The sequence below is a fragment of the Aythya marila genome, assembly GCF_965140915.1.
Source record: "Aythya marila genome assembly, chromosome: 1".
Classification (NCBI taxonomy): Eukaryota; Metazoa; Chordata; class Aves; order Anseriformes; family Anatidae; genus Aythya; species Aythya marila.
In genome coordinates, this window is record NC_139042.1 from 193,777,944 (window position 1) to 193,802,367 (window position 24,424).

Below are 24,424 nucleotides of genomic sequence, written 5' to 3' on the forward strand. Positions count from 1 at the left end.
ACTTTCTTTATATGATATCTGCTTATGCACTCTAGCCGTGACAATTCAGTATACTAGCTATAAGCTAATGAAATCATTCCACTCATGCTAATTTTTATTAAAATCTGCAGTAGCATAATATGTATTAAGTCCCAACTTACTGTCTGTCCTAATGTGGCTATACATTAGCAATATGTTATGTACCAAAAGGCCATATAGCCATTCCTCTTTAGAAGACTTAACTGGGTATAAAATTGGTTGCACAAGGATCCCGTTATGTTTACATCATAAAGACAAATTTTCTCTTCTTGTGGAGTCACACTGGGTTTCATCTGATCTTACAGCAGGATATTGAACATTACAAGTGTGCAGCAAGATCTCGCTATAATGTCATACAATATAAGAATTAATAGTTCCTCTAATGTTGAATGGCACAGACACAATGGGATTATTTGCAAGAGTAAGGTTGCTCAGTACCGAGTCAGGATTGTTGAATGGTCTTTAGAAGTTAACCCATTATCTTTCTGGCATGGATCTGCTACTCCATTATTTATTATAATGTATGCATTTGTGTAAATTGTGAAAAATGGTACCAAGCACATAGAGGAAATATGGGATGATTGACATCCATAATCTCAGATGGGTGGGTATTTTTTCTGCATTTCAATTAAGCCAAGCATTTAAAGCATGCTTCCAACTCATCAAAGCCAGGAGTTAAGCATGTGCTTAAATCCTTTGCTCTGCTGATGTTGTCCATTGCAATAAATGGGCATCCTTCCATTGACTCTTAACAAATTCTAGATCAGCACAATAACACCATAATGTACTCTAGAAAAGCCTGAGAAATCACAATTTAAATACATTACTTCAGAGAACAAAAGAATAAGCACTTCCCTATTCCTATTCTCTACTGGCCAAATCCATATACAAATTAATGACCTATCACAATGCCAGTAAAAGATACAGCATCGAAAATGAGGGCATTCCAGAACTTACATAAAAATACTTGCACAGTTTCATTTCAGACTATTAATACTTTTCTGAAAATGATGTTATGTATGCATTGCTACCTGCGTTTATTCCTGTCTGACAGGTATCACTGAAGCTCACCAGAACTGAGATATTTACTTAAATGATTAGGATCTGACTTTTAGTCCTATGATAAATGGAAGCAATAAATAACAACAATTTCATTTAGCAATAGTCAATATCTATTTTTCACCTCCTAATACACTGTCCACTAATCTTCAGCATCAGGTAATTCAAATTCCTTTATCATATTTCTGATACTGGCATTTATAACACTGGCTTTATTTTAATCCCAGGTAAAAATACATTAAGAAGGAACTATGATTGATAGTATACTGTTAATATAGAATAAAATACTTTTAATTATCCCTGAACTCAGCTTACAAATCCAAGACACAGGCAAGCCTAATTTAATAAAATTCAATATGTGAAAGCATAGCCTATGTCTGCATTACCAAGTTGTCTATCACAACAGAGTGGATCTGAAAAACAATAGATAGCACTTAGGACCTAATATCCACAAGACGTCTTTCAGAGGTTTCACTTTGGACCAGCTCTAGTCTGGTCCCATGGACTGCACACATTAGTGGTGTAAGTCCATCAGGTATACTCCTAGAGGACATCTGCTTGTTTAGTTTGCTTAGGAAGAAATCCTGTTTGCATATCCCCAGGCTGCTCTGCAATGTGAAACAATGTGTAGTAGGCATGGCCAGCTGGGAGATTCACTTTAAAAATGCACTCCTGACCCAAACCAAAACACAGTTTTTGACACTCCCATGGACGGTCCTTTTGCAGACCATGGGCCAAAGCAGTTGTAGTTGGCTGCACAGGCATTCAGACAACTCTAGGATTTCTGAAGGGTTATCCAGAACACTGATCAGCCATGCCACCAACGCCTGGTGGCTCTGCTCAGAGCAGCTCACATCCAGGGCTTATTAGGTGCCTGGGACCAGGCTGGCTTCAGTCACAGAGGGTGGGATTTGGCTCCTGTTTGAGAAACCTACAAGGAAGTCTCTTACAGAGAAGCTAAGAGTATAAGTAAGCTAGGGCTTGATTCACTTGCCAGCATGCTGGTACCTAATGCCACCAGGCCTGTTCTTCAGTCTGTGGGACATCCCTGTGCAGATGGGAGGTATGGCAGAGAACCTGTGGAAGACCTGCATCCCTCTGGAAAAGTAGCCAGAGGTCAGACGGGATCCTTGAGGCATTTTAGGCACAGACACTTGGACACAGGCAACTGCTTGATGTCTTGGCTTCCACAAACTGAGTATATCTCCACTGGCCAGAATGAGAACTTAGGAGACTTGTGCTCAAACGCCTGCACTGAGTCACTTCATCTCAGATTGACCTCTACCCACACAGCAGCCTCTGTACTGCAGTTGTCAGTGCTCTGGTCTCACAGAATATTTATTTCCAGTTTATTACAGTATGGCAGTAAGCAAACACTGAGAGAGCTTAGCTCTGACATTGTATCTTAACTAAGACCCTGAGCCCTACTGAATTTGCTGCAGAAACATTTGAGTGGCCTTGCAAGAGCCAGTTTAGGTCTGCCAAGACTGTGAGACCGTGCTACTGCAGTCTGACAAGCTAAGCCAGAGCTGTGCAGTCAGTGCACATCCTCTGGCACATCCCCTGGATTGTACCTATGCTTACCTAGTATCTGATGTAGCACAACTCCTCTGTTCCCCCATAAAATGGAGCTGTCCGTAAAGATATGCTTTGTGTTTGGTTCAGATTTGACTTTGGAAAAGGCAGTCCTAAGGAATAGAGAAATTACACCTCTTGGGAAGAGACAAAAGTGCAGTTATAATTTCCCAGACAATCTCACTTTTGCCTTGGCACAATTCCCACAGCATACCACATAATTAAAACTAAATGAAATGTTGCCTTATGTGTTTAACACTCAGCGATTAAACATACCATCTTAGGTTAATATAGAGACTCGACAAATTCAGTGAGGCTAAATTTCAACTCAGATACTTGTGTCTGCAGATCTGTCCCTGAGGGTGTAAAACCCTGATCAGGCATTTTTATGTACGCATACTGCATCCAAAAGCTTTCACGGAATCAGAGAATCATTAAGGTTGGAAGAGACCTTCAAGATCATCTGGTCCAGCCATCCCCCTACCACCAATGTCACCCACTAAACCATGTGCCTAAGAGCCAGGTCCAACGTTTCTGTGAACACCCACAGGGACATTTCTTTCATAGAAATTACCATGATTAAAAGTGTTTGCATTGAAGCTCAGGGTGTGCCCTCTTCCCACAGAGTTCATACACAGTTTCATGCACTGAACACTTGTTTATCCCAATCACGAAGTGCTCCCTCCCCTCTCTCCCTCTCAGGTAGAAGAGGCAGAAAAGAAGGCAGAAATGAGGGGACAAGGAACAGCATTGCTTCCCTTCCCATCCTGCACCCACGAAAACTGCCCAACGAGCTCATTCTTTCTGCAATACACAGTGCATTTGACACCAGAATGCTCACCAGAAATGAAGCTCCCAGTAAAATATCAACCATATGAAGAGATTTTACCTCTTATCTCAGCTATTGAGGAAGATCGCTTAGGTAGCAGCACGATATCAGAAAATAATGACATGATGAACAGAGTGATAACAAGGGATAACTTCTGTAAGAAACCTTTTTAGCTAAACTGCATCTCGGGTTAGCCATAGACCTGATGATTTGTAAACTGTTCTACCTGAAAACTTGCTATTGCAGAGTATTTTAAAGATTGATTTTCAACTGCTTTCACAACATCATTGAAAGTATTACATTTTCCTAAAGGAAATTAAATATCCAAGTCACATGAAAATGTTGAATACAAAGGGAAAATGAAGCACATTACTGCAACAGCTGTTGAGATTGTTTTGCTGGGAATTTAAGGAAAATCCTGGCTTCTTTGGTCAGAATGCCAGGCAGGAATCGAGACATCTATTTTTAATTCTAGAACAAACTGAGATAGAAGTGGTTCTGTTTTTGAAAAAGAAAAAACAAAACAGAACAAATGAGACTAGAATAGCAAAGACCATTCACCCAGATTAATTAGTTCCGAGAAATGGGAAACGGAGGAAGAAGGCACACTGCTACAAACATCTCATCCTGTAATCTCTTCCACACACTCATCTGTTTCCAGGGTACAGCTCAGTATTTTGCCAAATCTACTCCCTTAAGAAAGTTGTTGCAGAACCTTGCTGCTCTACTAATTAGAGACTTCCTTTTAATTTCCAGGCTGAAGTGATTTATAACCAAGTTATATCCATTTGTTCTTGTCCCACCGTTAGCCACAGGTTTAAAATCATTAGTTTTCAATCTACGGTCCATGGACTCAGGAGGGGTGCATAAACTACTTCTAAGAGATTTTTAAAATGTAGTGGTAATGAAGCAAAGCAGACCTAACAGGATGTAATTTGCTCTGACAATGCTATAGGGTATGCAGTATTATCTTTGGAAAAAGTTTAGGAATCCACAAATCAAATCAAACTGAAAAACACTGACTTAAATTGTCCTTTTCCCTTCCTCTTGTTTATTAGCCCTCTGATATATTTTCAGACAGGAGACATGGCATCTTCTCAACATTTCTCCTTCTACAATAAATGCAGCAAGTTTTCCTAGCTTTCTCCTTCCTAGAAATGTCACCGTTCTCCTAACCACCCTGCTCTCCTTGTAGCAGCTCTTGCCATTTCAAACAGAATTGGACACGGGCGACCGGAATCCCGTACGCGCTATCACGGTACCTCACACAGTTATGCTAACATTGCCCTAAATCGGCTGGAAATACGGGATGAGATCCATCTCAGGATAACGTATGCTCTCTTCACAGCTGTGTTACATTGGCATCTGACTGTTATCCTTTGGGTGTATCGATATACTCAGGTCCTCTCTTCACTCATTTTTGTTCATCCCCAGCTGCACGGCCTGTCCTCTGCATTTGTGTGCCCATGCCACTACTGTCTCCTCACTCCTCAAGGCTGGCAAATCCCTTCTGCGGGGTATTCCAGCCTGCCCTTGCACAGAACCACACGGGCATGTGCTGAACAAGGGGAGAAGCATCAGCTTGGAAACCTCTGTTGATGAAGCCAGCTGATGGTGCCACACTGACTGAAGAAGCTGATCACACACAAAATGCCTGACATGCATTAAATGCAAGTGATTGTGGCTGGTAAATCATCAATGTATTTGGATTTATATTTAAAGGGGGATTTGATGTGTTATTTTGAAGCCAGATAGTCATCAGTAGCCAGGTTTCTAAAAGTGTTCAGCTCCCATTTAGGCAACTGAATAAGGTGCAGCACTGCTATGCTGCACGATGCCACTGCCTAGGTAAACGCAAAGAAAGAAAAGATGGCTTTAGTTAGAAACAGGGCATACAGCATTTTTGAACAGCCCAGGTTATACAATTTTTATTAACTATCAAAATGTGCATAACAAGCCCAACAACCATTATACCCAAGTAAAAAGTCTAGGTTTGATTTCTCCACTTTTATCTTTGTATTCTCTATCCATACACAGAGGAAGGCAGATCTAGAGCAAAACTTCTAGATGCCTAATACCAAAAAACAAAACCCAAAACTCCACCACTATATTTTTCTTGTATAATGACCATGAATTGCAATTTCAAGATTATTTTTTACTAACGTTCTCCTATTACTGCACCGGTACTAGGAAGGCTAAATACAAAGACGCAGCAACCAAGTGGTAATTAACTTTCTGTAGAGGAACATAAAGCTACAAGGATGAATAATTTTATTGTCATGGAAAGTCTAATACTTCTCTCATGGAATTAATCTTAAAATTTTGAATTATCTGTTTGGGAAGCTGCATTGAGTGTCTCTCAAGGAAAAACTCAATGGGTAACAGTTTTACCATATGACATTCAAAGAGGTATTAACCAAGCTGAAGGTACCTAGGGAAAATCTGATTTTGAAGCATAGGGTATATACATGTAGATCAGAAAGAAGATCCATTGATGGGTTTTATGCTCATGGGCCACGTTTTCCCACTATCTCTACGTCAAACACTTTTGTGGCTTTTTCTACAGCATTTTTAATAGCTTTTTCCTCCTACAAAGCTTACAAGCATCTTTCTTTTTCAGGGACGTTATTAAGTCTAGTTTCAAAGCTAACTAGACTTCATGCAAATTTTTCATCCACAGATTTTTATTATTAATTTAAACAATAAAAATCACAAATGAATACTACGGCACCGAGCTGCAGGTACAAATTGACTTAAATTGAAGGAATAAATCCCATGCCACCTTAAGTTTCCTGCACAGATAATTCTTGAGATCCTCATTTTGAGGCTCTGCTGCACACTGGTTATGTTTATACAGATAAATTAAGCGGTGCCAGGGAACATTCTCAGGCATCAAAACTCAATTGTCTATGGTATTAAATTGTTAGAATTGTCCCACAGCATGTGCCACAGGAACAATTTTAGTCTGTTCCAACTACCACTCTTCCAAAAAATTGCCAGGGCACAGTTTGCAAGGTAGGATGTGCCAAGAACGGTTCCCAAGAGGCAGTTTCAGTTGGGTGACCCAGTTTTAGAAGGGAAAAAATGGTAATACATGGACATTGCGCCAGCTGATGCTGCAGCAGGGGCTGGTTCTGGACTTGCTTCACTCATGGGTACGGACACAGCCACTGCATCCCTCTGTTGGGCTCCAGCGAGGTGAGGAGATGGCTTGATACTGAACAGCCTGAGCTTAGCTTTGAAACACATTAATCTCCAAGAGGCCAGCAAGAGCATGTGTAGCTGCTTCACACTCAAGCTGTCATCCGGGCTGCTGCAAAACAACCCTCTCCAAGCTTCCTCTTGCCCACATCAGGGGACTCTGTGTTACAAAAGGAGCTCAGGACGCGCTCGCTTTGCTGCAGGCACTCCAGGTGCCTCTTACTGCAGAGGAAGAGGCAGGAGGTCAGACAGGAGGAAAATACGCTGCTGCCAGCCTGCCCCCCTCCCTTCCTGCAGAAATCTTCCTGATCTTGAGACCTTGCTTGATTTTCTTCACCCTTCTGCACACAAAGCTTGTGACAAAGTACTGTAAGACCAAGGCTGCAGTAACAGTGTAGCCTGGCAATACAAGGCACGCTCTGGCCATGTTACTCCCCGAGATTACTGGCCTTTTTCAGTGAACTTCTGCAAGTAAGGCACGTGGCTTTTGACTTGTAGTGGGAAACAAAAAATCTCCCAAGGTTTCACGAGCAGCATCTTCTCAACGTTTCACCTCGGAATATTTATATTTGACCTTGCAAGTACAGCATGTCTATCTTTCTTCCCTATAAACTTTTTCTTTCTGAAAGATAACCATGAAAATAAGGAAAGGGGAATGGATGTGTGACATCTCATCAAGAGTTTGTAATAATTTATTTAAAACCGTTTATTCTGTAGCTCTCTCCTTCTGATGCAGTTTCAATTACTTGATTGAATAATACTCTCTGAAATAGCACATGATGTGCTTGTGTCAAAGAGGCTCTCCACAGAGGCCATCAGCTACCTTTTAAAATCAATGAAATTCATGAATTTGCATCTGGCTTCTCAAGGAGAAAATAAAGGAACCTCTTCCCCCGGTATGTCTGACCTTCTCGTTCTAAGGCCAGCTTGTTTCGAGTCTTCTGCATCTCTGAACACTGACGTGAAGATGGATAATATCATTCTTGGAGGAGATAGATCTTAAAGTCTATTATATTCCCCTTCTTAAGGATTCCAGCCATAATTCTCTCTTAGTAATTGGGATTTGCTCACTGCTCCACACAGTAATGCATATTCTAGCTATCCACTCTGTCATGCTGCCACCGCGTTTTTAACAATGCTGATAGCAACTGATATTATCGAATTCTGCAGACTTTTCAGGCTCTAGGCTTGTCCGTGTCTTTTTTTCATTTCACCATTTCTGAGCAAAAATGTTTTTATTTTTTCCTCTGTGATGCCTCACTGCTGTGACCCTGCCATTCCTCACAGCTGGATCTTGTTAGTTTTCAAATATTGAGCCCACACTGCCTGATCACGCCACAGATTTTCTGTCCTGATATGTTTGCTGTCTTTATGTTTGCAAGATCAAAGCTAATGCTGTTTATACCACAGCGCTAGAAAGGTTCAATTCTCAAAAGGTAAAATAACCTCAGTGTTCGAAAATCTAGCCTTATTTTTATCCCATGTCTTCTACTACTGATAATATCCGTGTGTTTCTCCTTGTCCTTGCTTCGTTGTTCTATATAGCAATTTTCTTCATTAAACTTTTGGAAGGAATTTTGGAGAGAACTCAGCAGCAGCCCCATGCCAGTGAAGCCCCTTGGGTTGCAAGGAAGTAGAGCTGGGCCAGCGCCAGCTGCTTTCCAAAACCCCACTTCCATTTGTGTTTCTCAACAGTATTCAAGTTCTCTGCTCACCAGATTCTCCTCTTTTAAATTCTCCCCCAGTTTCTTTCTCCCCTCCTACACATTTTTTTTTTTTCCCAATGAAATGGAATTTGTCCTCAAACTGCCTGGCTAACTTCATGCTTTTCCTTTTATATCTTACTATTCTGTTATCTTAGTGTTTCTCAAACAGTGGACCACAACCCCCAGGATATTCATAAAAGGCAATTGGGAGAGTTATAAGATGCTGAAATTTTTATTACCCTGTAAAACAAAAAACATCTCTTCTCCAATCCCAAAACACCTTTATCCTTTGAAATCCAGTTTTGCTATCAAATTCTCAAATCCCTCATACAAATAAATGATATACACTTCTTAGATGATACATTTTACTCAGGTTCCCTACAGGATCAAAGCTGTGTGATTTTCAGCCTGATGACCACATCTGACTGATGGCAGATATCTCCAAGACGCTAAACTTTTGCAAGTTTTGTGACAAAGCTGGTACCAGGACAGAGCAGAAAGGATCCCGAATTCCCACCAGCAGAAAGATGGGGAGAGTTTAACAAAACCAGGCAGCAACTTGAGGGCACGAAAGCAACGCACAAACAGCTTTCAGCCAACTGTAACACTGCTGAGTCCTTGTAAAGAACAGAGATGAAGAGCCTGTGAGGCGTCTGTGGGTTCAACTTCCGAAAGGGAACTGATGCTCTTGGAGGCAGGGATGTAGGAGAAAACAGGTGATGCTGTGGATACAGGGTATTTGGGGAAAGAAAGGTCTGTTCAGGATGCAGAGGGGACACTGAGGCAGAGCACTTCTCCCTCAGTTCTCCTGTTCACAGAACACACCTTTTACCTCTATTTTTATAGCTGAAGCATAGAATACGTGAAAATGCATCCATGTAATGAAACTGGGACAGCTGCACAGCCACATCTCTCATCTCACCCACAATTTCCCAATCCAACCTTCAACTCTTCATCTTCAACCTTCAGTATCTTCTACCAGAATTTTATGCCGAAGGTCGGACATCCACTGTTGCTCACACACCACTGAATAACCTCAGCTCACCTGGTGGGTCAACACCAGTGCCAAAACCCAGCTCAGAACTTGCTGGGTGCTCCTGGACTTGCTTTCCTCACCCTTAGGCTTTCTACACACCTCTCCCTTTGCAGCAGGGGAGCACCACAGGGGGAAGAGTGGGCAGGAACAGTGGTTAAGGACCACTGATCGGCCTGGGGTGTAGAATAAGCCCAAATGAACATTAAGAAGACCTCAGTCTTGCTCTGCCTTACAAAGTCCTCTGCTTCTGGTAGGTTAGGCTGTATCTCTTAGAAAAAGGCATCCAGTTTTATTTAATGACTCAAGTGGCAAAGAAACCACTGTAAAGGTAATTAACAAATGAAACTTTAAGTTACAAAGGTATATACCTCATGGATAATGCAAATTTGCGTAACTTCAGCTCCCAAATAAAGCATTTGTGAAGTTAAGGAACACTGCACTGCTTGAAATCTCCCCCTGTAGGTCTCCATACACCGTAATCTGTCAATTTTTAATCTTCTTTTGAATAGCAAGAAAATTCATCCCTTTAGCTGTTCTTCTTTCATTCACTTAAATCAGTCCTGAAACCTTTTCAGCCTTACACTTGAAAGGGAATCTTGACAGGTGTTAGACTGGACAGAGTGTGCATGGCACCACTGCGGGCAACTGAAATCCCTTTTTTCTGGCATACATATTTAGGAACTACATTGGATTTCTTAAGTGCAGCACTGCAGTGAGAGTCTCTACTCAGAGAGTCATCTACCACAGCCCCTAATTTCTCTTCCAGATAACTGTTTTCTATAATATGGTCTCCTATCAATTGGCTGCCACCCGCATTTTGAAGAAGTCTTACACCACATGTGGTATATCAAAAAAATTGGTTGTTCAAGCAAGCCCAGTTTATTGTGACATCAAAATCAGTCTACAGAATTATCTGCCCTTCCTACAATTTAGTAAACAACTAATTCTTGTGCTACCTGCAAATTTCAGTGGCAATTAATATGTGTTTCTGTTGTAACTAATTGGTAAGGAGAGCGAGGAACACTGGGCTGCAAACAAGATCCTTGTCTGACTCCACCAGACACCCTGCTCGTGTGCTGGCATGAGATTGGATTTTTCTAGGCTTCCACAATTCACCTCTGTACCAAGATCCAACAAAGAGTGGTAACAAAGGCTCAGGGAGCATCAAGGTCAAGCCTTTTAAGACTCTTATATAAAAGTCACCTGGTCCTGCAGACTTCTTTCAAGTATAAAGGCAAACAACAACACAGCTGCAGAGAAGACTTTCACCTTTTCATTCCGATCCGAAACAATGCCATGTTTTAGAGGAACTGTGGCGTGTAACCTCTCTCTTATGGCTGCTTTGGCTCCAAGAACTGGAAATTGGGTAATGTAAAAACAGTTTCTGAGAGAGTTCCAGGGAAAATCTGGGGAAGCGTGGAAAGCAAGGAAGGTAGAACCAACACAGCTACTTTAAGTCACTTTTCACCAAACTACTGGAGCACTCTGAAGAAGTCAAAAATACGCATACCGTGGGAACGTGGTTAACGAAGTCCGCTTGGATTTCAATAAATCTGTCATTCACAGGTCTTAAAAAAATGAAACTCCCAGAGGATAAAAATAAATGTCCTTGCAAGGAGAAATAATTAGAAACAGATGGTAGGAGAATACTGTCAATTTTCAGAGTGGAGAGAGGTCAATGGTGGAGTCCTGCAGGGATCTGTGCTGGAACTTGGGAGCTGTTCACTTATTTATAAATGAGCTGGAAAACAGGGTAAATAGTAAGGTGACAAAGTTTGCTGCTGATATTCATTCAGGGTAGCTGTGATAAGGGCTGACTCTGAAGAAAGACTTTCCAATACTGAGTGACTAGGCAAGAAAAAGGCAAATTAAATTCCGTGTAGATAAATAAATATGAGGTCATTTCTTTGAGGGGAAAATACCTAACCACACAAAATGATGTGCTCCAAGGTGACTATTACCACTTCAGGAATGAGATCTTGGGGTTATAATAGGTAGTTCTGTGAAAACATCAGCCCACTGCTCGCTAGCAGTGCAAAAGTGAGAATTAGGAATTACTGGTAAAGGAACAGAGAACGAAAGAGAGAATATTATTATGGCATTGTATAAATGGATGGTTTGTCTGTCTTGAATGCTGCATGTATTCTGGTCCCACCACCTCTGAAAAGATATAGTAGATTGGAAATGATCCAGGCAAGGGCAACAAAGACAATCAAAGGTATGATACAACCTAAGGACCAAGGAATGATAAAGTAGCTAAAGACTCGTCAGGTCTCACAAACAGGTAAGGGAGGGGAGACGACAAAGGTCTAATCAGGAGAAGTACTGGGAAGGTGTTTGGGGATCCACTGTTCGCAGCCTCTTCCAGTACATGAGCCCAGGGGTTGCAAGATTCAGAAAGGGACTAGATGAAGTCATAATAAAGAAATTCCATCGAGAGCTTTCAAATGCCAAGTCTTTGGCTCAGGAAACCCCTGAACCCATGTGCTGGAGGCCAGGAGAGTACCATGGGCCAAAGTGAGCTTCCCCTGCACTGGCATTTTTGTGGGCACATTACAGGTAGCTGTGAAGATAAGACACGGGACTGGGCAGGCCTGAGGTTTGGCACAGGACAGGTGTTTTGGGTTGTTTTGTCCAATTTTCTCTTACTACGCACATGGACTCAGGTGTCTACTGGAAAGCACGTGTGTTGGCTTTATCCTACTTGTCCGGAGGACATTTCTATGCCTTTCTTTAGCTTTGCATGATTTTATCTTCTCTGTAACTTGTAACATCACAGTAAAGGAAAAAGTAACGACAAATGTCTAATTACAAAAAAAAAAAAAAATCACAACAAAACTAAGTGTACTTTATTTAACTTTTATAGCACTAAGTCACAATAAATGTCTTTATTTGTGAGGTTCCTTGCAAACTTTAAATGCAGTGTATTAAAGAGCAATAACACCTCATCTCTAACACCTTCACTAAGTGGTTTTCTTTGTACAGCTGCTCAAATCAGCTAAGTGTACGTGCAAGTATTCATATGTATAATTTTGAAACTGCAGAAGCAGAGGCTAGAGGCTGGAGAATGAGGCTTTCAATGATGGCTCTCAAAATATGAAACACACCCTGACAGCGTTAAGTACATGGAACAAAACACAACAATATAAGCAATGGCAAAAGCATAAGGGAGCCTAACGTATGAAATACTCACATATACACAGAAAACACCTTTTGTTCTACAATTTTTCTGCTTAGTCGTGTTTATAGACATGATTAGATAGAGACATTGATTCAAAATACATGTGCCCAGGATATTGCTTACCTTTTCCTTATTTAAAAGCACCTCTTCAAAACAAGAGCTATATCATGCTGATGATTTATAATGACTCATGCTACTGAGAATGGGATCAAAATGTTTCTTTTAAAGAACTGAGATCCTGAGCTATTATTTGCAATCCTAAATCAAGTATGACCCTATGTTGAAAAAGAACTTCCAAGGAGATTTAAATTACACAAAGTATTATTGTATGATCTAACAATACTCACATTACTAAGGTCTGTAATAAAAAGCAAAATCAAAGCTACACTCACATATTTGTTTATTTTACTACTTCAGGTTCAATTTTGCTCCTGTACTATGCAGAATTATATGCATATGTGGTTGACATTACTATATTGTTACCTGGGAGATACGCATCTTAACCTTGTTCATTACTTGCTCATTGCTTATACTCTCAAAACAATAAAATAATAACAGAAGCAGATCATATAGCCTACAGGAAAACTACCAGAACTCATTAAAACTCTCTTGTCCTGTATGTTTTGCTCTACATTACACTTCTGTCCCATCACCACAGCTTCCTTCTTCAAAGGATGCAACCCAAACCAACCCAGATTTTCTGACAGCTTTCCCTCCTTTTGAGGAAACTTTTTTGAGGTAACACAGAAACGTACAGTCAGGTAAGTGATGAATTATGTTACAACATTCAGCAAACAACAAAATCAGCATCTTGCAATAGGCAATGCTGTTACAGTTCTTTTGGGGCATTCAGATACAAGCTGGGAATGATGGCCACTAATCACTTGCTATAGAATTATTCCCCTATTATTCTAATTTTGGAGTTAAGCAGCTGAAAATTGGTTCTGCCTCTGATGTAAAACTCATTTTGTTAACTTTTAATGCCAACAACACATAGACTAGCTTCAGAGATGATGAGAATTCCATGTTATTTTGCCTGAAAATATATCTTCAGTGTCACGCCTGCACATGTGCAGGATGGTGTACGCTGGTTGGAGTCCCGTGGGTCAGCTGCATGCACTGGTTTCTAAACATTATTCACCTGTGCAGAAATGCAGCAAAGGTATCAGATTCATTTTTATCTACCTTCTAGTGGCATAAAGCAGTTGAACCATATGAATAAAAAACACTGTTATCCCTGATATCAGTAAGTATAAGAGATTTGGAAATTGCACTGTCCTGCTGAATATGGGACACGAACAAAACAGGCTGAGGATGCACCAAACTGGTAAATATTCATGCCACCCTTCAGCAGCGGAGCAGTAAGGAGAGGAGACAGCTGAAAGCAAAAGTCCTTAATGGAGCAGAGGAGACGTCAGTGGTGCAAAGATGAAACAGTTTGCTCTGCCTGGAGCCAAGTGACATGACTATGTACAATTAACAGCACCGTATCAGAATGCGTGTTATTGAACAGAAGAAGTAGCCACCAACATCAAACAGGAATCCCAATGCAGAGAAAATGAACCCTATCTGAGTCCCGCTGGGACTGAGGGGAAATCTACCAATCTCAAGTGACTGCAGATCAATCCCCAAGTGATAATGAAAGAAACTGCACAGAAACATAAGTAACAGAAACAGCATGAAATACACAGAACACGCATATAAACGGCATCGCACGGAGAAACGGATAAAGCTGTTTCACGCAAACCAGAAATTTCCAGTAAGCCTCATGGACAAGGTGGCAAACTGAACAATGCTGAAGCTGCTCGGCAAAGAACTCGGAAGAATTATTGCTCACAAACTGCAACGAATGTAGGTCAATTTGGGGGACTGAAAAAGTGCCCGTGAGCCCATTTTGGAGACATCTGGCTCTGCTTCCCTAACAGCAAACCCCAAACTTCTCAATTTCAGGGTCCGATCGGGAAGATGAGCAGAAGGTATGCTTTGACTCCAGACTTTTTTTTCCCAAAAAATTATTTGAGGTTTGATCTTTTCTACCTTGCTGAAGCTGGTTTTATTAGTATCTCAACTCCAGAGCCCATTCTTTTCTCCTCCTCTGCCTGCCCACTGCCCACAGCTGGCCAGATCTCCCTAACTCAGGAGCGCTGTGCTGGAAATGCACAAGGGGTGTCCTGGTGCTCTCCCTCCTCCTCCTCATGCGCTCTCCTCGGGGAGACTCGGGATGCGATGGGGAAAGTCAAATGAAGTCGGGAGCCCTCCTGAGCCCAAACCAGCGCCTGAGATGTCATTTTTTTTGGTGTGTGCTCCTAACACACGGAGGCACAGGAGCCTTGAGCACGGCAGGAGGAGACCCAGACCCCAAGCCCAGCTCTCGAACCCCAATGACCTCGGCTGCCCTTCCAGCCGGCCGGCAGCATCCCTCGCCCACCTCCCTCGCCCCTCAGCTGCCCGAGGCGCCCCTCGCCTCCATCTCCTCCCAACCACAAGCCCCAAGGGACGGAGGAAGGGGCCGGGGGGGGTCTCCTGCTGTCCCCCGCCGAGCCCCCCCCCCGGGCCGGCGCCGCTGCCCGCACTCACCCGAGGTGAGCTGCATCCAGGCGCAGATCTTGTAGACGGTGGCCGTGTTGCAGAAGAAGAAGAGGATGAAGCAGACGATGCAGGCGATGATGAGCATCATCGAGAGCCCGATGAAGAAGGAGGCAGCTTTGAAGGCTCCCGAGGGCAGGCTGGAGAAGTCCGTGAAGCTGCCCCGGCAGGTGAGTTCCCGGCTGAAGCCGTTGCCGATGCAGTAGTGGAAGAGCCCGAAGTAGCCCGCCTGCGGGGTGTCCACGCCGTCCCCGATCCAGTAGGGCTGGATGAAGCACACCACGTTGACGATGGCAAAGCAGATGGTGAAGATGGCCCAGAGCACGCCGATGGCCCGCGAGTTCCGCACGTAGTTGGTGTGGTAGATCTTGGCCGCCTCCTGAGCCGGGAGCATCCCCGCTGCTGCCGCTCCTGCCGAGCCCGCTCCCGTCGCCGCCGTCCCTGCAGCCGCTCCGGGCATCCTCGCCGAGAAGATCCCCCCTCCCCTTCCTCCTCCTCCTCCTCCTCCTCCTCCTCCTCCTCCTCCTCCTCCTCCTCCTCTTTTCTCCTCCTCCTCCTCCTCCCCGCTCACTCCCCTCGACGCGTCGCGCCCCTCCGCCGGGCTTCAGGCCAGCAGCAGCGCCAACATGGCCCGCCGCCGCCTGCCGGGGCTCCGCGCTGCCGCCCTGCCCGCCGCGGGGCCGCCGGCGCCCCGCCGCCCTGCGCAACCGCGGCCCGCGGCGGAGGGGAGGGTGTGGGGGGGACGGAGCGGGACACGCCTGAGGCGGCGGAGGGGCCCTCGGAGCCCTCCCGCCCCGGGGAAGGGGGCGCCCGGGGTGGGAAAGCCCCGAGGAGGCGCTGAGGTGGCGGCCGCCGTGGGGCGCGGGAGGGCTGAGGGGAGCTGAGGGGAGCCGCCAGCCCCTCAGGGGTCGTCGCCCGGCTGGGGATGCCTGGCCGGGTGGCGTATCCCAGGGGAGGCGTTCAGGCAACATTTAAAGTTTAATCCGCCCTTCCACACACACACACACACCGCTTTGGGTTTTGGTTTATTTCTTTTAAGCCTCTGTTAGCTGTTCCTGCGTGAGCTGTGGAGCTGTAAGTGCTCCTCTAGCTGTGGTGGGGCGAGCGGTGCCCTCCTGCGCAGCGCAGGTGCTCCCCTCTCCCCCACACCAAACCCCTGCCAGGCTGAGGTAAAAGCAGCCAAAAGGCAGGGAATCAGCTGGGCTTGCTTCCCTCCTCATGGGGTGGGGAGGCAGCAGCGGGCTCTGGAGAAGACCATCACTGTGCAAACAGGCCGGAATCGCCCCAAAACAGCAGCGGTGCTGAGGCTGCTGCTCCTGGAGGGGCTCGGTGAGGTGACACCAGCGTGGAAAAGCCGCTCAGCTCCAGTCAAGCGACATCGGCCTGGCACGCTGCGCCTTGAACGTTTTGGCATGCAGCAGTAATTAGCATATATTAATGAGCAATTAGCATCTGGTAATAATCATTCATATGCCAGTGACACTTGGATTCACAGTCCCCGACCTGTGCATTGAGCCCGAGTTAATAATAATAATTGATGGCGCATATATAGAGCTCTTTGAAGATTGTTCTCCCCCGAGAGGCGCCTCAGCCGGAGCGGTGGGGATGTGTGGGGAAGCGGCTGTGCGGGCCCGGAGCCGGCAGAGGGCTGCATGCGATGAAATATTAGTGATGAGCAGCCCCCGGCAGGAGAGACGCGTGTGGGAATCCTCCCTGTCATCTGCTACAGCTTTTCAGCCGCTTCAGACAAAGTTTGATTTCTCAGACAACTGGCAGAAAGTATGGGCTGCTTGAAAAAAAAAAACGCACAGCATTTTTTTACACCTCACTCCACCTCATCTTGCTCCTAGGATGTGTGACCAGACTGCTCATCTGCTGACTTCGGAGGGTAGCTGAACTCGTCAAGCCTCTGGCTGCAGGAGGAAGGATGGTCCTTCCCTTCAGTGCTTGTTCCTCTTGTCTCCAGGCTGGGGTTAGCTGGACGGGTCCCATGGGATGCCTGATATCCTGGTGCTCTAAGGGGCCATCAGGCACAGAGGTAGAAAGGATTAAGTCCAAGCCTGAAGGCATCCAGGACAAACAGCTTAGGGATGGATGTTGGAGTGAGGGTTGGGCGAGGAGTTCTGAGAGCTCACAAAGAAAGGAGTTGTGGGGGTGTGGGTTGAGTGGGTTAGGGATAGTTGGCCTGAGCATGTGCACACAAAGAAGGTGAAACCTGGAACCAGGGTGGCAGGACCTGGGAAGGAGACAGGAGAGCAGAAAAGAGGTGCTCTGTGAAACAGGTGGGCCAAGGGAACTGGGGAGGTGGAAATACTGAGACTGGAGGAGGAGTTGGGGAAGAAGAGTCAGACTCAGGTCTCAGACTTGGGTGAGGAGGGCAACATGGGAGCCAGACTGGACAAGAAAGGGAGAGGACAGAAACAGGGGAAGGGACTAGGACTGTGTCCACAAGCTGAGAGAAGGAGTGTGGGAAAGGAGATAAGAATCCTGTGTGCAGGCCGTGGCTGCTCTGGTTGTCCTAGGATGCCCTCTCTGGCTTCCAGCACCAAAAAGGCAGAGATTTCACATCAACCCTAAACAATACCCAATAGTTCTTCAGTTTACCATCTGAAATGGTAAAGTGGTACCAGGTATCTATTTTTTGGGGCACCTGAGTCACTCCAAATGTGTTCCTTGATAGACCTTTGAATCCTCAGAATCAGAAATTTCTGTGAAATTCAATCCCATCTTCTTCTAGTCCCATCTCCTTCTAGGGTTAATCTCTAGAGAATAATAAATTGTGAATCCTTGATCTATTACTCCAGGAGTTTGAATGGCACAACCCTCTATGTTGGACTCAAAAGTTCCTTCCAACATAATTAACCCAGTGGTATCAATATTCTGTCACACGAAGGAATAGCGCTGGTGTTTTTGTAAATGATGAATGGAAACATAAACAAAAATGCAGAAGAGCTTGATTAAGATTCAAAATCAAAAGTTAGAAAAAGACAAGATAAAGATTATCTGTGCAATCCTTAATTGGTTCTTTTGTATTTGTTTACTATGATATATTTTCTAATAACATAATCACTTACTTTTCTTTTCTACAGGCGTCCTTGCTCATTTGATTTACAGCACTGGCAGTTGCTACTTGATGAGAAGCTTCTCCAGGGTTTGTTTTTCTCTCCCTGCTCAATGTGCAGCCCAGATTTGCTTTACTGCACTTTGTATTTGCCACTGAAGACAGGCTTAGGATGCTTTTTTATGCTTCTTATCACAACTATATGGGTGCTTCACAGTCTTGGAAAACATCATGTCTCTATGAGATAGGAGGCTGGTATATTCTGGACAGAACAGTTAAGGTAAAAGACAGCTGGGACTTCATTTCTCAAAGCAGAGCTCCCATGGATTTTGTCTGCAGCACTTCTCCAAATGAGGCTTTAGTAGGAGCCACACTGAGTTGCTGTTCATCTGTAAAGGTTTTAAACATCTTGCCTGCCATCACACAAAAAGTCTGTGGTGGAAGCAGGGATAGTCTCAAACCCTTCAGGTCAGCATTCATCATCTTAATCTTCAGGAGATTATCCTTTCTCTCCAACAACCCCCTTCACACCTTCACTATTTTTTTTCTCCTTGGAAATTAACTGAGTCCCAGCTATGTGGCTGCCATCTAGTTTCATCTAAAAAAGTACACATCTTAAACTACTTACGCCAGGCTTTCCCCCAAAAGCTTCTTCAAAAGATGAGGCAGGATTCTCATCATCATGATCTTTCTTGACAGCAGACAGTCTCACACACCTGGTAAGGCAGGATCCTGTTTATAAATTAGTGAGTAAGTATGCAACACACAATAAAGGGGATGCAAGTCATGTGCTATGGACAGCTCCTTTTTTTGGCACATCCTACTGAATACTGGATTTTACAGGAATAACGTTATTTTTAGAAACATTTTTGTGTGCATGTGTGGTTATAAAATGGGCAAGTTTAAAGTGAATTTATATAATCCTTAAAAGGATTAACTAAGGATATATAAGGATATTCAAGAAAGGATATAATCCTTCCTTATTGATCAGTTTATCAGATCACAATGTCCTCATTTTTTATGTGTGTAGATCATTACACAAAGCATAAAATAAAGGATGTTGCTTGGTTTATGTCTCCAATAAACTACTCTCTTTGGAACTAATCAAGCTTTTGCTGTGGTGGAGCAGCTTAAGCAGTTTGTCTGGAGTGCTTAGGGGAAGGGCTGTGCGCTGCGGCAGGCAAACCTTTGGATGCTGTGGGTGAGAACTACAGATGGATGCAGTCTCTGGGCCAGGGGCCATGCCTGGGAAGAGATGCACATCTTGGTGTGATTAGTTTCACTGTATTTGAAATTAAGAGACAGATAATGGGGAGGAGGAGTGAAAGCGTAGCTGGAGAAGCATTAGCAAGAAAGAGAACTTAGCACAGAAAAGAAAGAAGCTTATGAGGAAGGTGTGTGGTAGTAGGCTATTATATGTTAATGAATAAATAGCAATAAAGGTTCCTGACAGTAAATGAAAAAAAATCTGTTTTGGTGGGGCTGGACACTGTTAGCAGAGCAGTTAAGGGAACTGGAAAAAAACTGCTGAGCATGTGAGAAGGTGCCCACATGGACACATGCAGGCTCCCATGGGAGGGAGATGTCCCTGGACACCCTGCAAACAGCATCCCCCACCTGACCCTCTTGAAAAGCAGCTCTGCCTTAGAGGTTTGTTTTTGTTTCATGGCTGAGTCAAGCTGCTTGGTAGCTTTTAATATCTGTAGCTGCACGTAAGAGTACATCAACTGCTCCACTTCTTTGGGACTTCCCTCTTGGGTTTCTGCGACATCACTGGCTTATCCAATGCCTATCAACAATTGGTAATTTCACTCTGAGCCCACTTAAATAGCTACTTAAAACTACTGTAACCTATTAACACAACTGATGTAGACATTTCCAAAGAAAATGCTCATCTAATTTGGACTGGCCTAAATATTGAGGTGGGAAGAGGAGAAATGCAAGCCATGGAAGTCTTGAGGCTGTGACAGCTTGCCTCCAGCCCTGTGCAAGGATACGTGGGGCACCCAAAGCAGAAGCTGGAAAAGCCTCTGCTCTGCTCCCTCCTTTCCTCTGCTCACCGTGAGCTGAAGGTGGGACAACCCTCGAGCCCAAGCAGGAATTTCTGCACCACATCGTTACCGACCGAGATAACCTCAGCATGCTTGGGGCTCGATTACCCCTGAGTGGGTGCCAGCGCTGGTAGCATCTCAAAACACACATCCCACGCTGTCTGAGGAGCAGAGCGGGCTGCAGCTGGTGGCTGGCGACCACCCAGAGCAGCGGGCAAGGCTTCCCGTTAAGCCTGGCAGCGGCGATGCTGCTGAGGGGAGCGCCGAGAGCAGCGGCAGCCCCAGCGTGCGGCCCCGTCGCCGTGGCAACCCGCAGCCTCGCCACTGATGAGCCTTTGCTGTCGATCAAGAAGCATTAACTTTTACATTATGTCTTTTTTATTACAGTTTCTGCACATTTTGGCTTCCATCCCCCCCGGGGGCCCGGCTGTGCTGGCGAAATGTTCCTTCTCGGGGCGTGGGGATCAACATGTCTTCTATTTCTGTAGTGTTTACGGCTGTGGGAGAGACACAGCAAAGGGCTGGCTGGAATTGCTGTTATCGGTGTCAGTGAAACTGCCATTGCCATCACAGTTTCAGTCAGAAATGGTCCAATATAGGTCTACTCCAAAAATTTGAGAGCACTTAATTTAGAAGATTTACCTCACTTTTCTTGAATCTAATCCTGCTCATCTCATGTTAGTGATAACAGAGGGGGATCCTGCAGGGCACCCATAAAACAGGGCAGAGCCAGGAAGCACAGCGTGGCCATGCCAGAGCTGCATCCCTTCAGGCTGCAGGACCAGATTTCCCCCAAACTGGGTATGGAGTGCAATTGTCAGAAAAAAGTCACATATCCCAAAGTCTGCCCTATAGCAAGATAATTGGATGCAAATGAAAGAAATCCCCTTTGGTGGGCAGAGAGGGGCTGGCAGGAGGGTGGTGGTCAGGCAGGGAGCAATGGCTGCAGTGATGCGAAAGGATGTGAGGAAGGTGAGAAGTACCTAGGTTGCATTTGGAAGCAAGGATTGAAAAGAAGGAAACATCCCAGCAGCTTTCAAAAGAAAGACAAAAATGGCTCCCAGTGGCAGCAGACAATAGCTTTCCATAACCCAGGAGAGGTTCAGTTCAAGGTTCCTGTGAAGAAGCAAGATGAACAATGGCTGTTGAAGGGGAAGGCAGATGGGGAGTACAGATGAATGTGATGAAGTAAGTACAGTGAAAGTGGGACCATAAATAATTGAGATCCAGAGGGAAGAAGAAAAGCAGCACTGTTTGGCACAGCTCAGCTTCCTTCTCTCAGCCCATGTAACTTGGAGAAGTTGCAAAACTGGCTAAAATAAAACACTGTATCCCCCCAAAAACTATTGGGATCTAAACTTTCCAGTCCCTGCCCACCAATAAATGCTTCTTGTCTAGTCCTACTAAGCTATCTGACAACGCCAAGGACGTTCTGCACCGCCCAATGCAGTGTCTCACTACCCAGGGCTTCTCTGAGCAGGTCAGGTCAGTCCCAACAGCAACCACACCATGCATTTCTCAGCCTTGCTAGCACATCCTGCTCGTCAGTGCCACTAATTAACTCAGACAGAGCTTTCAGGTGGCTTGCTGTGTTGTGCCGCTCACTGACATCTTCAGAGACTCCTTCTGCAATGCTGAAAATTTTGCCTCCCTCGCCGTGGCAGCTGTTTGCCAGAGGGTCAGTAGATCCAACACTAAAGGCGCTGTGAAATGCCATGCTGCAGGCTATATCCTGTACATCTTCAAAGATAGCTGTGCAGTGAAGGCTGGTGTCTAGACATGTTTTTCCTACAATAAAAGTTGAGTTGAGATATGTCTCCTAGGCTGGAATTTACATGGAGAAAGCCTTACATTTCTCTGGACCAGCCTAGTTTAAGATAAGCACATAAACTTTTCTGCCAACAGGATACATTTTAGGTTTCCTTTCCAGACCCCCAAGCAACATGGAGGTGGCTGCAATGATACTACCAGGAGCCAAGTAGCTGAAGACTACACAATGCTCAGCATTCAGGAAGCTTTCAAGGATTACACCTGGTAGTGCTGAAGTACCCTCTCAGCCCTTACCAAGACAATATTAGTGCAATCAGGATGTGACTTATGATGTTCTCAGCTAATTTTCTGCAAGGCAGAGAAGAATGACTAAACATATTCTAATTCACACCAGTTAAAAACCATGCTTTAATTAGGTTAACATTCTAATCCATTCAAATATATATTACATATATTTCCAAATATTTCTTCTTGGGATGTTAAACACCAGATCAGTCAGGATGTAGCAAAGGACTGTCTGATCTCCAGATTTTAAACTCCAGTAAGTCAGAAGCTGGCCAATTACTTCACCTGACTGACAAGCCAGTTAGGATTCTGCATAGCATTTCTGCTTGTTCCTAATTTATACAGCAGTGAGGCAAGAGTAGGTGATATTAACTTCTCTGGCATTGAATCACAGAATCACAGAATCACAGAATCACAGAATTTCTAGGTTGGAAGAGACCTCAAGGTCATCGAGTCCAACCTCCAACCTAACGCTAACAGCCCTCCACTAAACCATATCCCTAAGCTCTACATCTAAACGTCTTTTGAAGACTTCCAAGGATGGTGACTCCACCACTTCCCTGGGCAGCCTGTTCCAATGCCTCACAACCCTTTCAGTGAAGAAGTTCTTCCTAACATCTAGCCTAAAACTCCCCTGGCTCAACTTAAACCCATTCCCCCTCGTCCTGTCACCAGGCACGTGGGAGAACAGGCCAACCCCCACCTCGCTACAGCCTCCCTTGAGGTACCTAAAAAGAGCGATAAGGTCGCCCCTGAGCCTCCTCTTCTCCAGGCTGAACAAGCCCAGCTCCCTCAGCCGCTCCTCGTAGGACTTGTTCTCCAGGCCCCTCACCAGCTTCGTCGCCCTTCTCTGCACCCGCTCAAGCACCTCGATGTCCTTCTTGTAGCGAGGGGCCCAAAACTGAACACAGTACTCGAGGTGCGGCCTCACCAGAGCTGAGTACAGGGGGACGATCACCTCCCTAGCCCTGCTGGTCACGCTGTTCCTAATACAAGCCAGGATGCTGTTGGCCTTCTTGGCCACCTGAGCACACTGCTGGCTCATATTCAGCCGACTGTCCACCATCACTCCCAGGTCCTTCTCTGCCTGGCAGCTTTCCAACCATTCCTCTCCCAGCCTGTAGCTCTGCTTGGGGTTATTGCGCCCCAGGTGCAGGACCCGGCACTTGGCCTTGTTAAACTTCATGCAGTTGACCTCAGCCCATCGGTCCAGCCTATCCAGATCCTCCTGCAGAGCTTTCCTACCCTCAAGCAGATCGACACACGCACCTAACTTGGTGTCATCTGCGAACTTACTGAGGGTGCACTCGATGCCCTCGTCCAGATCATCGATGAAGATATTAATGAAGATATTATTATGAAGATATTATTATGAAGATATTATTGATCTGCTAGAATCACGGTATGCCTGCAATCTAATATATTTTCAGGAAAAACAAGAAAATTACCAGTCTCCTAGTACAGGTATCAGGGACGGTGCAGACCTTTCTGATGCACAGGTCATGATCAATACTTGGATAGTAGAATCTGCAAGGGAAGCTCGGGAGCCTCTGAGAGCTTTTCATGCTGTGCGAGATGATATTCTAGCCTAGAGTGAGCATTCACCCTGTCATTACACAACATGCTACAACTAAGTCCACTGTGTTTCCAGATGGATTTATGGTAAAACAGTTAAACGGACCTAAGTGACCTGCCAGTAAGTCAGCACTGTGACCTGGACCAGACTGGGGAAGGAGATTAAATGGACAAAGAGTGGAATTTCTCTTTTACAGGGTATCTCTATGGCAAAGTGCAGTGCCATTCAGGGATATCGCAGCTACTGTGAGCAATGTAGCCACATTAGCAAGATGTTAATGTGCTTAATTAGCCCTGATGACAAGCAGGTTGTACAAACCTGGGCACGGCATCATGCTTATGTACTTAGCTGCTAAAGTCTCCAGAGTGCTTGCAGCTCACTTAGGTTAATATAATCTAACGAATTAATAAGCATATAACCTGTTTCGTTGTTCAAGCCATTTATAACAATATTGACTAATACCAAACCCAAGGCAGACTCTTGTGGAACT

The 24,424-nt window shown here is 44.8% G+C and overlaps 1 protein-coding gene across 1 annotated transcript in view; it reads right to left on the reverse strand.

Annotated features, from left to right (window-relative positions):
* LHFPL3 (LHFPL tetraspan subfamily member 3) overlaps positions 1-15,651 on the reverse strand; it is a gene marked incomplete at its 5' end in the record, with an annotated part of 247,388 nt that extends 231,737 nt beyond the window's left edge. The window contains one exon of the mRNA XM_082781761.1: positions 15,183-15,651. Coding sequence (XP_082637887.1) covers positions 15,183-15,651 — 469 coding nt within the window. The remainder of the gene's footprint in view (positions 1-15,182) is intronic.
* Between the last annotated feature and the right edge of the window lie 8,773 nt (positions 15,652-24,424).